Source organism: Enhydra lutris, unplaced genomic scaffold, assembly GCF_002288905.1.
Source record: "Enhydra lutris kenyoni isolate GAN:26980312 unplaced genomic scaffold, ASM228890v2 scaffoldscaffold10, whole genome shotgun sequence".
NCBI lineage: Eukaryota > Metazoa > Chordata > Mammalia > Carnivora > Mustelidae > Enhydra > Enhydra lutris.
Window position 1 is genome coordinate 1,375,277 of NW_019154094.1, and position 18,245 is coordinate 1,393,521.

Sequence of the window (18,245 nt, forward strand, 5' to 3'; positions counted from 1 at the left end):
CCACACGCTCTGAGGCTGCCCCTCCCCGCTCTTGGCTGAGATGCCTCCCTGTCTGCCGCTCCGCAGCCCCTGTCACATTCTGTCTTTTGGTCACACGTGTATTTTTACTCTCGCTAGAATGGAAGCTCCGAGAGGTTGGGGCGCCACTGTCCATAGCTGTGTCCCCCTGCCCAGCGCGGGGCCCGACCCTTCAACTCCCTGGTGAATGAAGCTTTCCACTGCACAAGACCCCTGGCCCCCAGGCCGGCCTCGGGCCCTGCTTCCCCCATCTTGTGATGACTCCCAAAGGCCCCCAACCCCCACCAGCCCGCCAGGGCCCAAGTGGCACCTCCTTCCCTGGGAAGCCCCCAACTCGGGGTTTTTTTCTGGCTGGTCCCTCTCCCCAGGATGTGCTCCTATCCCGTCAGCCCTGAGGCAGGCCAGATCCACCACTAGAAAACCAGGAGCGGCACAGCAGCAACCCCCCACCCCCCAAACCTTGTTCCCAGATTCCATCTCCTAATCCACGAGGAGGGGTTATGGGTTGAAGGGTATCCCCCACAAATTCATGGTGTCATCTTCACCGCCAGCACCTCAGAACACGACTGTGTTTGGACACGGGGTCTTTGAAATGGTAGCTGAGTTAAAATGAGGTCCTGTGGGTGGGCCCTAGTCCAGTAGGAGATTTTGTAAGAGGAGGAGACCAGGACACAGACAGGCACAGAGAGAAAACGATGTGACGATGGCCCACTACCAGCCAAGAAGAGGGGTCCCAGAAGGAAGCAGCCCTGCTAACAGCCCGATCCTGGACCTCCAGCCCCCAGAGCCGTGAGATGAGGATGCGCTGCTGTGGTTTACACCGCTCAGCCTGGGCTCCCGCTCCGGCAGCCCGAGCCGGCTCCTACAGGGCCAAGAGAAGGACACCCTGCGTGGCTGCCACAGCAGGCACCGAGGGGAGGGGTCGACCCACAATGAGGCTGCCCGCTCTCAAGAATCAAGGTGTACGGGCTCGCCGATGCCAGTGAGCTGGGCTAGCTCGTTCGTGTGCCCTCCATGGAGGCTTCCATGCCACGAGAGCAGAGCAGCCGGGAAAACGTCAGGCCTGCAGGGGCAGGAAGAGCAACTCTGGCCTTTCACAGAAACCCCCCGCACAACCGGGACGTGGAGCATGCTCCCAGCTTGGGCACCTGCCCGGCGGTAAGTACATCCCATGCTACTGCCCGCTGATAAGGCCCTTCTGGGAGACTGAAGGATGCTCCAGGCCCCAGGGAGGAGCCCCTGGGCCCCCACAAGGAAACTGAGGACCCCGACGGCTGCACTCAGCCCCAAAAGAGCCACTCAAAACCCCTGGAAGCGGCTTGGTGGCATTTACAGCCTATGGATGAGGGCACCTTTCCCCTGGACCCCTTCATGGGTACCTGCCATCCCACCGCCTCAAACCCCCCTCTCTACCCACCCTCCCCACAGTGCAGCCTTGGGCCAGGTGCCACCCCAAAGAGAAGATACACAGCCCCAGAAGTAGACCCCCATGAAGCATACCAGGAGGCCAACTCCACCTCACCTTCCACACCCCACGCGGCGGCACCACCCAAGGCTGAATCGCAGGTAGACAAATGTGTTCCAAGTGAGGCCTGCTCCAGGGGCTCCTGGAGCACCCACAGCCTTTCCAGGGCCTGGGAATACTGGCCCTCATCTGCAGTTAGCCAATACGTGCAAGGACCCTCAAGACCACAGGCTTGGGGAATCAGGCCCAGGTTGCATGGGGAAGAGAAGCTGACCTCAGACGGCCTGGTCTTTATGGCCTGGCCACCCCCAGCCTCCTTCCCATGGCCACTTCTACTTTCCTGACCACCCAGTGTCCAGGCCGACAGACCCTCCCCCAGGGCTCAACTCCTCCCCTGCAGGGCTCCTAGTGCCTTGTCCACCTCCCATGGCACCAACCTTTCCTGCTCTGGCCTCCAGCACACCTGAGGGTCAGTTCCTCGTAGGCAGGGCTCAGTAACCAGCGCAAGTCAATACCACTCCCCGTCCCTGGTGTGTGTGTGGGGGGGGGTCCTCATGGGCTGGGTGCTGCCATACGAGAGCCAAAGGACTGTCCCGAGGGACCCAGGGAACCCCTCTGGTGAGCTAGAAAAAAGTAAGGCATCTGGCTTCCCTCCCTTGCAAGAAAGAGCAATATTCACTGGTGCATTCTTCGGTTGATTTGTTTTTTGTTTTTTTTTAATCAAAAACTAAAATGACAACGGACCAAACAGCAAAATTTGAATACAGGAAAAAAATAGAGATGCAGGCACGGGCTGAAAATCTCAGGGCATGGCACACACAGCTCCCGGCTCAGCAGAAATGCTCGACTTCTTGGAGCATTTCTTACAGGGTCTGCGGCAGAGGGCAGCTATCTGAGCAGGGATAAGGGGTCTTGGACCCTCGCCCAGCTCCAGGGCGAGCACAACGGTCCGAGTGTTCAAAGGTTATCGCCCACTTTTCTGCTCTTTCCTTCTTTTAAATTGGGAACATCTCCCCACCCTGGTTTGGGTTTGTTGTGGTTTTTAAATTGCTTTTGGGGGTGGTGGTTCAGAATCCAGCCCTGCTAGGATTTCAAGCTGAGGTTTCTGACAACCCAAGAGGTGATCGGGGAGATGAAAAGCGCCGTTCACATCAAAACTGCTGGGGCCTGGTCTTGCCCCCGTTGCCGAAACCGTTGTTATTTAGAAATCATGACTGTGTTAATATGAAACCAGGGCACAGCAACTGCTCTTGATTTCAGAAGGGAAAAAAAAGAAACAGAACGGTTTTTCTCTGGGTTGTCTGTTTTTGTGCTTTGGCAGAGAGGCTGAATTACTGGACCTGACACGTGCAAAATCGGTGGCAGCCTGGCTTGGCCTGACACTCACTGTGCTGGTGACCAGAGGCTTTCGGCCAAGAAATGCAACGCCACAACTGCCCTCGGTCCAAACTTTCTACCCCGCACCCCCACTTATTTTTAGCAGCTGCACTTTTTAAAACATTCTGGGTGTAGTTCCTGCTTTTACGTAACCACTTCTCCTAACGCCTTAATCGTTTTTCTGATTTTCTGAGATGTAGTTTATCTTAAACGTGACAAAGTCATTTTTAGTTGCCTCCGGGGCCCCGGGCGAAAAAACTCACTGCCGTTTTGTGCCTTTGCGCGGGTCCAGGAACGATGAGTAAGGAAAGATGCTGACCATGGCACGTTTCAGAGAAGGCAGCGATAATTGGTTTTTTAAAACCTGTTGTACGAGCTCCTGGGGGATGACTCCCGACACGCCCCGGGTGGGAGGCGCGACCCTGCCATTCCTCGATGTGGGCACAGAGCCAGGGCGGGGAGGGAGGACCAGTAGAGTGACGACCCCCCGGGGGCTGGAAGCTGCTGGGCTGCTGCCCACGGTGACTCTCCAATATTCAGAGGAGTCCTCATTAACAGGGGAGAGGAATGCAAGATTGAAGAAAAGGCAAAATAGGGCTTATTTCAAACCGCAGCAGTTTCAACAGTTACCCAAGCGGTGCGCCGAAACCGCACACAGGACTGCCTTTAGCAAAAACAATATGAACCCAATGGTTTACCACAGTGTGTGCTGTTAAAAAAAAAAAAAAAGAAACAACAAAAAAAAAAAACCTCGGTGGCCAGCTCCACCCTGGTAGAAATTTCTTTAATTCTATTTAATTTTCGAGGCCGTGCGTGCCCCTGTGCCCCCTGTGCCATGAGCCCCCAGGGTCGGGGAAGCGGCCGGGCCCCGGGCAGGTGCTCCTGAGTGAGTCTTTGGCAGCAGAGCTCCTTTCTCGCTGCGCCTTTCCCAATGTGCTTTCCAGGAAACTGCTGCCTGGGAAGGGTCCCTGGGAGCCCGGCCCGCCCATGGGAGAAACAACGGAATGCACACTTGAAAGGCTGTGAACGCTCAAAACTCTGCAAGAAGGCAGATTCCCCTCATTCGGAAGTCTTAGGAGGAGACGAAGAGGTTTTTTTGTGTGACTCAGGGTCTCAGTAAATCCGATGGGTAAAGCTATCAAAAACACGCCTAAGCATGAGTTTGTTTTCATCCCAACTGGTCACTTGCTGGGTTCTATTTATAAAATTCAGGGCCGAAGTTGAAAAATGCAACTCCATTTCTGTAGATGAGAGATAAATACGAAAACAACAAAACACAACAAAAAAATAAAAAACAAAGGGCTTGTGGTCGGGACAGCTGCCCCACCTTAGCGATTACCCTACACAGCATAGGATGCTCGTTCGCACAACTGCCATTTATCCCAGCGTGGGACACCCACGCAGCTGTCACTCGCCCTACACAACAGGGGACACCCACGCGACTGCCAGGTTTCGGACTGTCACATCACACAGGAGAACCGCGGCTGGGGAGGGGGCACTCCATGTTTCCTTGGCTTCTCCCTTCCCACCCTGCTGCCCCCCTGGCCTTGGCAGAAAAGTTTAACGGGGGGGGGGGGGGCATGGGGAGAAAGAGAGAGAGCAGGCTGTCCAGAGCACAACCTTTCAAATTCACAATCACTTGGGAATCTTTTACTGAAAGAGACTGCTTTTCACCGACACATTATCGGTGCTTCCCGCCAGCTCTCGCGTACGGTGGGACACAGAAGATGAGCGAGGGGAGCGAATTTCTCCAAATGCAATGCACGGGGCCATCTAACGGCTTGCAAGCAAGGAGTCCTGCAGACGCCTGCCCTGCTCGCTCTCGCTGATGCACATGTGAGGGAAGGCAAACCCGGCAGATCAAAGCTGTGCCAAGTAGCACAGCCCTGGCAGATAAAATCTGAGGTCCCCACCATCACAGCATTGAGATTTTCCACTAAAAATATTTACTGAATTTTAAGAAAATCTGCTTAATGCATTGAAGGGAACAGGATGAGGTTTGGTATCGAATTGTGGAGAAAAGCTGAAAAAATATTTACTATTATCCACCAGGCATCTCCACCACGGATATGTTTTTCAGCCTCTGTGCTGTCGATGGTGGTCAAAGGTCGTGGAAACGAGCTGGGTGATGAGCCCCGTGGAGGTGGTGGGGTCATCCCACCATTACGAGAGAGAGGGGAAAAAGGGGGAGAAAAATAGCCTTTCTTGTAGGTCCTCAAAAGACAAATATCACTTTTGGGTTATGAGAAATAAACTACTTTGAAAAGTTTCAACAAAAGGCTCTTTTGGGTCTGAGTGAAAACTGGGAGGGGAGTTCGTGACTTACAAATGAATTTACAAATCCCAAATCAGCCGTTACAACAAAAGCAATATGGACTGCAGGTCTCACAGCTGTTTTTTCAAAAATCACATTTGTTCTTTGATTTTTTGCCTTCGACACACTCTGCCAGAGCAGCCCTGTGTGCCAACCTGCCCTGACCCCATCCCGGGGGCTCAGGGCACCCTGGGGTGACAGGGAGACACATGTAGCTATACGGCAGCCACATGGGGAGAGCCCTGGGTCCGAGCCACAGGACATGGTGGCCCAGCCTTTGTTCCTCCCTACAGAGGAGCTCCAAGGCTGCCAACGCGCCACCTCTGCACAGGCACAAAGGCGTCGTACCCACATTTGACAAGATCACCGGAGTGTCACGTGGCGGGTCAGTAGGACGGTCAGGAGGCGTGCGTGCACAGGGGCTGCAGAGCCCACCAGGAGCTCCCTCCCGTTGTGGGGGCAGCTTTGAAGGAGTCAGAAGAGCCTGTCAAAGAACGCGGGGCCCCCCACTCTTGCTCTCTGTGCGGCCAGACTGCGCCCCCGCGCCCCACACGTCCATCCCACGCATGTGCCTGTGCTGTTCTTCAGCAGACAACGGCAGAGGGCGGGGGGCTGACAGGGCCTTTGAATCTGAGCAACGAAGGCATGAGGGACCGTGGAAAAGTAGGGGCCATGCTGGGCACATCTTCCTCGGCTCCCTCACCTTGCTACAGGTGGAACCAAGGGCAAGGGGGAGGTGTGGCAGCAGGTACGGGAGGCACTAGAGATGGCGAGGGAGGGGACGCAGGCAGGCACAGGGTGGCGGCTCCTGTGTCTTCACAGCTGTGCTCAGATGCAGGATGCCTGCACCCCACCCTGAGGCCCCACAGCCCCCCAGGAGCGTGGCTGGTCAAGCTCTGATTCCTCTGCTCTAGGACCCTAAGCCACTAAACGACAGGTGACAACTGTGTCACCAAACTCCCACTCAATCTTCCCTCCTAGGTGCAGGAGGGTGGGCGTGTGCTAAGATAAGCAAATGCTTCTATTTTCAAACTCAGCCGACTTCATGCAGTAGAAATGTAGCCCAAAGAACAGTCTGCCTGCAGGCATTTCATAAGGAAGAGGCCGTGAGGAAAGCAGTGTTTCTCCCTCTGCTGGGAGCAGGGCCGTCTGCGAGCTCGCGCTGTCAGGGCACCACCGCCGGGCCAGACACAGACCCGCCACCCCCCCTCCCAGCTGGTGGGGGCGGCGGGCAGGAAAGGCGGCCTCTACCGGGCTGGGCACCAGGGACCGGGCTGGGCACCAGGGACTCCGCTGGAACACCCCAACCCTGGCTGGCCAGCAAGTACTGGGATTTTCCAGGCTTCTTGAGATGGCGGTGAACCGCTCTTGTCCCGTTCTAGAGCTTCACATGTACCCACCGAATTATCTCTTTGAAATCATCGTGGGAACGGAATTAAAGTAGTTAAGCTCAAGGCTGAGGTGCTAACCGCACGGCTCAACTGGAGAAGCCATTTTAAAAGTGGATCCTGAGCACAAACAAGAGGTCGGGACCCACACGGGCGAAGGACGGCCAGCCCCGTCTTGCCTTCAGCCTGGCCCCGCAGCGTGCGGAGTGCCGAGCATGAACACGGGCGGGGGCCGCGGGGGGCCGCCGGGCTCCCTCCACGCCCAAGTTCCGCAGGGCAGCTCCCCCAGGACGGCCAGCCTGTGGGTGGGCAGCAACCAGAAAAGCGCCCGAAGCCAGAAGCCGCGGTCACCCTGTGCGCATCCACACTCAGGTGTGGGAGGGGACTCACATTCTAGGGGAGACAGAACCTTTTTTTTTTTTTAAATCTTTTGACTCAAACAGGACATGGATTAAATGCTACCTCGTTTACCTGTGCTGGTTGGAAGTGTGGAGGGGAGGGGGCAGAGGGGCAAAAAAGACACCCCAGGCCTGTGCATGGCTTTATTCTGGAGGTGAAAAGGTCATTAGCAGTAATAAAAGGGTAATAAATTGCGGAGAGGTTAAAGGTGACTAGCTGGTTAGCGGTGAAGGCCCGCTAGCTGGTGTCACCCGGGCGCTGCCGGGCCCGAACGCAGGGCTGCACTCTCAGGAAGTGGCAAGGGTGGGGCCGGGCGCAGGATCCCGCTATCTGTCGCCAGGGTGCGGACGCCCAATCACTGACACCCACACAGCCATTTCCTGCCCTTAAAAAAAATCTGTTTCTCCCTTTGCAAATCAACAACTTTTACCTAGAAACTCTTCAGCGGTGAGCTCTGACTGATCTCGGTCTCTGTTCCGTTGCAGAAAATACACCATTGTTTACCTGGGGGAGGTGTGCCAGGGCCAGCTTTAACTGACAGGTTTCAGAGGCTGCGAGTGGGGCCTGTTTTGCATCTGCAATTCTCTCAACCCCGAATAGGCACCTGCTGGTGACCAAATACCTTGATAGACCTTTCTAGAAAAGAGCTCCGAGCACAGACAACAGTGCAGACACTGGAGCTCCGGGTATACCCCCAGAGGGTGGTCCCGATGGTCCCTGAGGGTACACATTCTGGCTCGGAGCAAAAGAAAACCCCATCTTGAGCACTAAAAACAGAGGGCCAGCGGTGGGCTGCTCTGGTCCCCCAGGCATGCCGCCAGAACTCTTGCAACAGGGACGCTCGATGAGGCTCCCAGGGGAAGGGTCCCCCACCAGGACTGCACGGGCTGACGTTTAACACACGTGAGTTTATCACACATCAAGTAAACCTCAGTCATGTTTTTAAAAACAAACAGAAACAGTGCCTAGAGAATGTGAAAACTGCAGGCTGCAGTGTACAAGAAGTAGGACGTAAGAAACCGTGTGGGACTCATACCCAAACGTGCATGTGGTCCCAGACAAGCGACCAGCGCTGAGCTTCCCCAACGAGGACCCTGGAGCCCTCCCTGAGGGCCAACTACCCATGCTCTGACTTTCTCGACTGCAAAGATGTCTGCCAAACTGCCATCTCATGGGGAAAAGGGCCCCCTGGAAACTCCCTGCACGCACATGGCTGCCTCGGACCCAGCCTCTGTCTGCCCCTGGGGAAGGCACTTGCGGAAGGAGGACCCATGTCTTAGTCCTGGGACCCGAGGGACGGGATGGGGACACAAGTCACACACACCGTATCACGAGTAATCACCATGCAAGGCGCTCTGCCCACACGCCCAGCTGCTAGGCCAGAGCTGGTCCCACGTTCAGTCCAGGAAACCGAGCTTGGTGAGGTTGAGATGCCTGCCTAGAGCCCCTCAAGGAGATGGTGGCAGCGCCAGAACACGAGGCCCTGGCTCCAGCGTCCAGAGATGTGGACTGAACCAGATCCAGCAACCTTCCTGGGTTCTAGTGGCCTCACCCACCAGAGCCACCTCCAGGCGCTGGCTCCTGGCAGCCTTCTACTGACTCCAGAAGAGCCGTCCCTGCATCTTGGTTTCTGTGATTGCCAGGAGGAGTTGTGTGTTTGGTCTGGGAAAAAAGCCTTTATCACCAAGCAGTCTGGACCATCCGCGTGAGAGCTCCATGGGATCATGGCTCTGTCATCGGGGCCACGGGGCCCCTGGCAGCAGGGTACCCACTTTGCCTTGACCCCACTCAGCCACACGGGGGCCACAGCTCCCTCTGCATGCCAGGAAGGCCCCTGAGTGTGATCAGGTGGCATTCCCAGGTGGTGACGGCCCCCACAGCATGCTGGCCACGGGGCCTCTCCATGCAGGAAAAGGCCAGGTTAGTGAGAAGAGCAAAGAAGCACCATCCATTCTCTCACTTTCAAACTGTTGGACTTCGCTTTCTTAAAAAACAAAAACAACAAAACAACACAACGTGTACATCCATGCCTGGCTGCTTCCTATCTTAAGCAGCCCGGAAAATAAGAGTTGTGCCCTGAGCAGGACTTCCTCCCGCGCTCACCTGCTGACCCGTCCTGCAAACAACCAGCTAACTCCTGGCCGAGTCCGGGGCCTAAGCAGTCTCGCTCTGCGCGGCGTGGACGCAGAAGGGGAGGGCAGCATGCACAGCTGGGCCTCGATTCCCTCCATCAGAGCAGAGTGTGGGGCAGATACCTTCCTGTGTGTCCCCCAAAGAACTGAATGCCTCCCCGCCAGATGCAACTCATTAAAAGGTCAACTGCTGGATCAGACATCACGCGTGGGGTGTGCGTCTGAATGGCCAGTATTTCCATGTTGTTAGAGGTTAGTATGAAATCATAGCAGAGCCACCACCGGAAGCTGCTCAAACGACAGTCGCCACACCGTCTGTACCTACCACCCAGCAGTGTGTACAGCGCAGAGTTTTTCTGATCAGCCATTGCTTCTAGGTAAGAGAATCAGATGAGACACATTTAGACCTCAACGCAGGTATGTCGTGGTCGCTTACAGATTACACGCTGCACATGCACCCACCATTCTTCCAGAACCTGTGAGAACTCTGAACCTCCTGGTTTGATTCTCGTCACAGCTGTAGATGGGGGTGGAGAGGTCCAGGGCTGGCCCTGCTGCACTGTGCTGTGTGACAGTGGGTGGCCCACACGACCTCTCTCACTTCCCTTTCCTCTTCTGAGGAGAGCATCCCAGTGCCTGTCCTACCTTGTGGGTCTTACTAGGATCTGGCTAGGAAATCCTGTGGGTCCGTGGATATGTCGAGGAGAGTTGGGGCACCTGGCACCTCAGCAGCCATGGCAGAGCAAGGGTGCAGCGGCCCAAAGCCAAGAGCAAAGCAGCCCAAGACTCCCCAGAGTACAGGCCCAAGACTTCCAAGACAAGGGTGGCTTCTCTGCTTTCTAAGTCCATGATACACTAAAAGCAGCAGCGAAAATGGGGTTGGGAGGCTTGCAGAGGGCAATACAAGGGAGAGGGGATGGTGACGGGCAAGTTCAAAAGCAGATTCAGCACTGGTTCAAGGAAGGGGAGGAAGCTCAAGTAAGAGTTTCCAAGAAACCCTGAGCATGAAGCTCTGCACCTGCTGGCCGGCGTGGGGAGAACTTCCCCAAGGCCTGACAACGACTATGTCGCTCTGTGCATGCGCTTGTGTGTGCGTGTACTTTACACAACAATGTGTGGGCACGTGCAGTGTGCATACAGGTGCGTGTAAGCACTGTGAGAGTGTGTGCATGCGAGGCTGCATGGGAACATGTGCACATGTGTGCACACGTCTGCACATGTGAGCAGTGCCTGAGCATGTGTGCACACACATCTGCACGTAAGCATGAACCCACGCCCCAAGTGTACGTGGGTATGCAGGCGCATACATGCTTCGGCCCCCATCTTTCAGGCAGAGTGTGGAGGACTGATGTCCTTCCATTAGGAGACTGTCAGGGGTGTCCCCTTAGAGCTGCCAGAGTGGGCACCGAAGGCAGGGCTCCCATCCTCCTGAAAGAAAGCCCTGGCTGGCCCAGCTGACAGGATAGAGTAGGCAGCCTCTTAAAAATAACTTCCCCTCCGTTCATCTCTACTAAGAGGAGGACTTCAACAGGTGGACCTCACGTAGGATGACCGGAGGGCCTAGGACCCATGACACCCTATGACTAGAGAGTTCCATGGGCCACCAAGTGGAGCCCTAGGCCAACTGAAGGGCAGAAGCTAGCTCAGGCGGGACCAAGGTTTCAAGAGAGCATGTGGGTCTCCTATGGCCACCCCTAGTCTCAAGACAGCACGGGTCAGACTGCCTGGAGCTGGGGCACCAAGAAAACAGTGAGCAGGAGCGGATCAAGGAGCTGGGAAACTGCGATGGATCCCGGGCCCACTTAAAGCGACAGCTTTCTCCTTTCGAGCCTGGCAACCCAGCTTGTCAGCTTATGGCCATCATAGGAGAGGCCGTGCATAAGCTTGAAGTCCTCAGCATCCTCAGGGGGACACCTGGGCCCTCTCCTCAGAGTAGTGCCCCAGGGCCAAGATCAAGAGAGATCGGGTGGCACCAGGCACAGCCAGGAGAGGTAAGGTCTGCAGTGAGCCCCTTGCTTGGAGCTCTCTGGAGAGATACCCAGTAGGAGCCAAGCAGAAGGTAGCCCAGAGCCATCTGCCTCCTCTTACATCAAACATGGCCAAAGAAGACCCCCACTCCCAAGCCCACTCTGAGTCTTTAACTAGGAGGGAGGCACAGGATTGAGAGGGTAGCCTCAGCCAACTTGGGAAAGAGCTCGGGTTAGGGGAGGCCAGAAGGGTCATGGGGTCCTGACTACACACCCCCCCGTCAGGGGCCATGCGGCAGCTCTCACCGCCACAAGGGCCGAGCCCTGGGCCTTCTGGAGACCACCCTGGAGGCCCTCACTGAGCCAGGAGCCAAGGGGCCCCCAGGACGGGGTGAGGGTGGGTGGGATGGGAGGCGTGCCCCAGGCACACACCACATGAGGACCCAGGTCACTAAGCAGTAGGGAGACCCTGTGCTCGGAGTGCGGGCCCCCCGGCCTCTGCTCCACTCTGGGCTGGTAAACAGAGAAGCCCTGAGTCCCCCTCCCCGCGCCGTCCTTTGGTGGTGGGCGGGCGGCTGCGAGAGAAGAAAGCGTACTGACCACTGGGCGGTTTAGGCCGTGGAGGAGCAGGTTTCTTCGGAGGCAGAGCGGGAGTGTCCTGTTTACTTTTAAAGGGGTCATCTGAGAATCCTGCCCCTCCAAAGGAGGAGGTGAAAGGACCAGAAGTTGGGGGCTGTAAAAGAGGACACGAAAGAGAGGCAAAAAGAATCATTAAAATGGAGGCAACGGATGTCCATTCAGCCAACGTTCAAGTACCGAGAGCCTCAGTGAGGCCCCCAACCCTCCGGGCTCCACGGCGGGGCCCCCAGGGGGACCCAGGTCTCTCACGAGACCCTGCTTTCCTCTACCCTCAATAGCCAGGGTCCTCTGGCCTGGGAGGGACAAGCCAGCAAACACAGAGCAGGCGAGAGCCGCCCTGCACCTCAACAGGCCTATGTCATGTGAGGGGTGTCCCCTGCCACACGCGCCACTGCCACACAGGGATAGCAAGTCTTTCCTGACCCCAGGATTCCCTGGGCCTCCTGTCCACGCTTCAGAGAGGGGCCCCACCCCCATCCTCGCACTGGCCACAGATCCCTCTCTGTGTGCCACCTCTGGGCTGAGCACCAGCCCATGTGGCTGCTGCCCCCAGTCAGTGATGGGCAGCTCCGGGCACTGGGTCAGAAAGGCAGCAGACCGCCTCCTCGCCCCCATGTGGTCCACGGGTGCTGCCGCCTATACATGAATCCGGTTGGAGCCCACTCCCAGTCCTGTCGGCACACCCTTGGCTGCCTCCGTCGGGCTCCTCCAGCCTGGACCTTCCACCCCTGCTCCCACCAAGTGCAAATCGGACCCATGTCATCCCAGCAAGAGAGAGATGGAGGGCAGCTGTACAGGCGGAGAGGACAGGCGGGTACAGAGCACTCGAGAGCCCCAGCACCCACAGCTAACCTCCGGAGCACTCTTCAAGGCACACAGGGCCTTCATCACAGCCCCCACTACCCAATTCTCCCATCACATCTCCGTAGCTGCCCCATACCCTCAACAATTCCCCCAGTCCCTGGAACCCCTTGCACCCTGGTCTCCAGGGCCCCATAGACACAGCATCTCCAGCTGGGGAGCTCGGTCTACCCCATCCACCCGAAGCCCCCTCTTTTCCTCAGAGACTGACCAGACCAGATCTCACTCCCACCCCCTAGAGCTCTGACACCCCTTCCTGCTAACTGTGCCCACCTGACATCCTGATGGGACTCCACAGGACACATGTCACCATGGGCAAGCACGTGCCCCCCCCCAACCTGGCTGGGTCTGCTGTGAATGGGCCCAGGTGACGGGTCAGGACAGTTGCTGTCTGGGCCTGTGGCGGGCTGTGACTGGTCTCCATGGGCACCCCCTACCCTGAAAGCCAGCACAGCGCTGGGCACGACAAACCCCCACTGGCAGGGAGACAAGCCACAGATGGGCCAGCTCAGGCCCCCCACTCCACTGGGATCTGGTCATAGGATGTGCACCCTACCTCCTGGAATCTGGTCACCAGGACATGCATGTGGCAACCTATGCCTCAGTTATAGCCGTAGATACTAGTCTCAGGTGGGGGAAAGGGGGCCAGCCCACGGTGAGCGGGAGGGGGCCTGGAGAGGCAGCTGGGCATCCTACTGGGCACCCTGATTCAACTCTACCAGCACCCAGGACCTCCAAGGCAGGAAATGCTGGCTCTGCACTGATCTTCTCACCTCCTTTCCAACAACGCCGCCATTTTACACACAAGGAAACTGAGGCACAGAGATGAGATGCAGCCTGCAGTCATACAGCACCTCAGTGGTAGAGTCAGGATAGGAACCCACGTTGTCTGCCTCCAGGGCCAAGGCTCCTGGGCCCTGCCCTCTGCTGCTGGCAGCCCACCCACCGAGGTAGGTCTGGGGCCTTTTCCAGGCAGAGCCGGCCGAGGGCTCAGCGGGCCAGAGAAAGCCGCGAGGAAGATGCAGGACAGATGAGCAAGACTCATTTCCCTGCCAAGACCATGCTGTCCCCCAGGAAGCTCTGAGCAAGAGAGGCCAATGGGGCTGGCAGGATCGTGGTAGGACAAGGAGGCACCTCCCTCCATGGCTACTGCTTCCCTCCTCTGGGCTCTGTGGACACTTGTCCTTTAAGGTACAAAACTCAGGGAGTCTTTGAAAATCCTGCAGCTCCAGTTTCTGGAACATGTGCCTGGCCAGGCTGCAGAGCACAGTGGCCAGGGTTAGGGTCTGGAGTCCCAGCCCCGGCACTACTAACTGCTCCATACCTCCGTGTCCTCATCTGTGAAATGACCATTAACGACACACTGTAGCCCTTGGGCTGCCGCAAAAATGCAACCAAGTCATGTGTAAGCTGCTCCAAAGGGCACCCCGACTGCAGAGCACAAAGATGGCACGATTATTATCATGCCAAGGACGTGGGCATGACCGGAATTCCTTTAGATGCCTGTAAAAGTCCGCAGACACCACCGTCAGCTACCGAGCTTTTATGCCCGCTGCTTGCTGTTATCCACAGACTTCACCCCAGGGGGAGATGGCGTGGGAGCAGAGACAAAGTGTCCAGCCACAGCTTAGCCTTAAAATGGTGGTTGAGGGTCTGCAGTTTGGGGAAGAATGGAGACGAGGGAGTGTGCAAACGAGCTGGGAGGGCATGTGGGCTCTGCTCCTGCCTCTGCCATTCACGGACCAGAAGACAGGTTCACGCACCCCCGCACGGCCTGAGACGAGCAGGCAGGAATCAAAACCCACTTCTTAGCAGAGAGGAGGCGTGACCGGCCCGAAGGCCCCCCACGGACGCCAGTCTTTGTCTTGGGGCTCAGGAACACACCAGCTCTGGGGAAGGGGTGCAGAGTGGCGTCCAGAGCCCTCTGGACACACCCCACGTAGAGTCCCCCTAGCCCACGTGCTGCAGCCTGGACCACGAGCCGCCAGGCTGACTCTCCGCCCCTCTCTTGGGCTCAAACCCACTGAGCCGGTGGGCTCGCTCCGGCGTGACAGGGCTCCAACCATAAAGGCCACTCTCCCCGTGACTGGGAGCTGTAGCCCTTCTGACCGCCAAGCCCAAGTCATTTCCGAATCCCACTTTTCATGACTCCAGGTTTCCCAAGAGGCCTCCTCTGGGACCCGACTCGTTCCTCCTCAGGCTACAGCTTCAGGGAAAGTGGCTATTTTTAGAAAGGTTTCAGTAAAGCCGGCAGGGGCTCTCTGGGCTGGCACAGCGTCAAGTGTGCTCAAAAAAAAAAAAAAAAAAAAAAAAAAAAAAAAGAAAAGAAAAAAAAGAAAGAAAAAGAAAAAATAAGAGAAAAGCCACTATAAAAAGCAGCTCTAAGAGGAACATGTTTGGGGTTCACAGTTTGAAGAGCTGGTTTAAAGCAAGCAACTCTTTTAGAAACTTTTAAGAAACAGCCCTCAATGGGAATGCATAGCTTTAAACACCACTGGAGAAACGACTGGAAAGGCCCTGCCAACTAGCCAAAGAGATAGAGTGGAGATAGCTTTTTTTCATGGGACAGGGGTGAAATCATTATATTTGAGTCTTGTTTTTATTCTCAGATGTTCAGAATTTGTTCCTAAAGCAAGGTGACAGATTAACAGGGTCTATAAAAAAAAAAAAACCTCTCTGCAGGTATGGGGGGACCTCCACTTCGAGCACAAGCCCAAAGAAACTCCCAAACCAGCTCACTGGCTGTCAGAAACACGCAGCACCGCCAGGCAGAGGAGGACCCCTCAGTTTAGGGTGGAGTTAAGAAAGGGCGCAGTGTGCATCACCTTACCACCCCACTCTGATGGGGAAAAGCTGGCGATGTAAAAAACATTAGCAAAAGAAAACATAAAACCAAGAAGCCAAAAAAAAAAAAAAAAAAAAAAAGAAAGAAAGCCTTCTTGCCACTTTACTTTCATTTCCTTCAGCATTTTATTTATACACATGATGTTTTTCTTGAAAAACAGAAAGGGAACCAAAGGGAAAAACAGACCAACAAGGTTAGGGCTCGGTGTTCCACAGGACAAGTGGCACATCAGGCGCTGACAGGAGCGTGGAAACCAAACAAAGGAGCGCCCGAGACAAATTTTCCACGGCCCCGTCCAGCTCTGTCCCGCCAGGCGCCGTGAACAGGAAGGGGCCACCAGCTCTTAAGTCATAAGTGCACATGTGTGTGCAGCCTGATCGAGGGACACACGGACAAGGAGAGGGAAGCCGAGTCAGAGGAAAAACGCGATGTTAGCTTAGAATAGGCAGAAAACAGCAGGGCCAGGCTCTGAACCACCTAGCTCCAGGGGGTCGCGGCAGCCCCAGGACACTCAGAGACTGCCTGGAAGAGAGAGGCCTGGCCATTCTGCTGTCCGGAGCCCCCCAAGACTGGCCGCCCCGCGCAGCCCTCCACCAGCCCAGGCAGCCTCTACCAGCGCACCTCTCAAAACCAGGGCCTTGCCCATACCATTGTCCTGGGCTCAGCCCTGGCCCCTGGTAACTCTCCCAGGCTCTGCGGCTGGGGCCAGCCTCCTGAAGGGAGAGGGGAGAGGAAAGAGGGCCCACGCTCACAGCTCGAGTAGCCCATGCAGACCCCTTCATTTGGGGATTGCTGCCACCATGTGGCACAAGTTCTCTGATTTCAGGAGTTGATTTCCTGCCTGCTAAGCAGGGACGGAAGCAGAGGACACACAGCTCCACTCGAGGAGCAACAGCACGTGTAACAGCCACTAAGCAACAGGCAAATGTGTGAGCAGACCTCCTGCCCTGGTGCCTTCGGGCCAATCCCAGACCGCGTCCCGACCATCAGAGTCACAGTGTTCCCGCACAGGGGAGGCAGGTTCGTTCCCTCCAGGCACTGGAATCAGAGAGGTGGCTACACCAGCCCCTCTGGGCTCCCTCCTACCACAGCCGAAAGGCAAACATTCTCTCTCTGGCCAGAAGCTGGTTTTGCTATCTTGACAATGTACGCTCACGTGCTTCTTTGAAAACCTAAACAGAATCTCAAATGTTTCTCAAAGCTGTGCGCCACAATCACCCTGGTTCACCACAAGTGCCGAGGGCCCAGACAAGTGTGTGCCCGTCAGGCTGAGTGAACATGGAGCCAGCAGGCAGGATGCACCAAGGAGATGGCAGGGTGGGGACGTCCAGCAGGGGCTGGCAGGGGGCCAGAAGCAAGTGACTCCTTGTTGCGGACTCTCGGTTCCCATATGCTCAGGAGAGTCCCTCCCCAGCTCCCTCTCCAACATCTGGCTTCTGAGCCTCCCCAAGAGGTGAGTTGACGGATGGGGACTGTTTCCTGCCTGTGGCCACGCCCACCCATGCTGATGGTACCCAGGCCGGAGCAGTGGATACTGAAGCCTGGTGGGGTGAGTAAAGAAAGCAGGACACTGGCCGCAGGCTGTGCTCCATGAGGCCCTCACCTGCCTGAGGGGCGGCCAAGAAGCCGCAGAGCACGAATAGGTCCTGGAGACGGGGCCCGGAGGCCAACATGGGGCACACCTAAGGTTGCTTTCCTTTAATACTTATCAAAGAAATACGTACTCATGCTCAAAAGCAGAGGACACTAAAGATTGTAACAAAGAGCAGCAGACTCTTAGACCATTGCCTTTCCCACTCACCATGGCCAACGCCTTTGACTTCTCAGCAGTTTCTTCTGGGATTTACCTCCACAATCTTGGGCTTCTACTGTTATTTCTTGACCTGTCCATTTTGGACAAGATCTACTGACTGACTTCTTGCTACGTTGAAGATTTAGCTTTCTAGCCACACTTCCCCCAGCCCCTCCACCCAAAAGGACCTCAACTCCATCTGAGGCTGTATTTACGACAGTGGCCAAACCGATACGGCCCAGCCCGACAACTGCGGGAACACCATCTGCCTTGAACAGCTCCCTTTCCACCCGTATATCTGTTCACAGAACCTAGCCCTTGCTTTCCAAACCCTTCTCCAGTTGTCTCGGGCAGCTCCCACTTACATAACCGGCCCACTTTCTCTGGACGCCTCCTGCCTCCAGCCTGGGGCCCATAGTTCCAGCCTCAGCTGCCGGCATACCGGGCCTGCCCCCCACTGTGCCCCTCCTGAGACCCCCGTGCCTGACACCTCCTCTGAGCCCGCGCAGCCACAGCTCTACTGCCTGAGATCTGGCGATACCAGAAGGGCTGGGGGAGAGACATGTGGGCCTCGTGGAGGGATGCAGAGCCCTGGCAGTTTCGCTCAGAGGAAGGGCACTGGAACTGATCACAACCACACGCATTTTCTAGACCCCGCCTGCCGGCTCATGACCGCACGTGAGGATGCATCTGACAGGTGCTGGGAGATACATACGTGGTGCTAACAATCACGCCTGGCCGCTCACGACACGACCACGACAAGAGGCACAAAGACACTGGCAGAGACGCGCGTGCTCTGTATGAGGGGCTTTACCTTGGACATCTGGCTGAAGTCGGCAAAGCCCTCAGCACTATTGAAGGACCCACTTCCGAAGGGATCTAAGGTTCCAAAGGGACCTGCAAGTAGCACCAACAGAGGCAGAGTTACAAGGCGTCCGCGGAACGCACCTCCAGGGGCAGGGGAGCGCAGCCTCTCGGTAGTGCACGGCCCCCAGCACGGGACATCCCAGGAGGTAGCATTTGCTGGCCAGGGTTGTACATCTGGATG

At 56.4% G+C, this 18,245-nt stretch overlaps 1 protein-coding gene across 4 annotated transcripts in view; it reads right to left on the minus strand.

The window, feature by feature from the left end:
- LOC111143782 (epidermal growth factor receptor pathway substrate 15 like 1) overlaps positions 1–18,245 on the minus strand; it is a 95,068-nt gene that overhangs the window by 7,982 nt on the left and 68,841 nt on the right. For 2 of the 4 annotated variants that reach the window (XM_022497649.1, XM_022497651.1), the window contains exons 21-22: positions 18,012–18,094; positions 11,661–11,793 (exon numbers count right to left, since the gene is read on the minus strand). In XM_022497649.1, the coding sequence (XP_022353357.1) occupies positions 11,661–11,793; positions 18,012–18,094 (216 nt within the window). The remainder of the gene's footprint in view (positions 1–11,660; positions 11,794–18,011; positions 18,095–18,245) is intronic. The other 2 variants (XM_022497653.1, XM_022497650.1) reach the window with 2 other exon arrangements.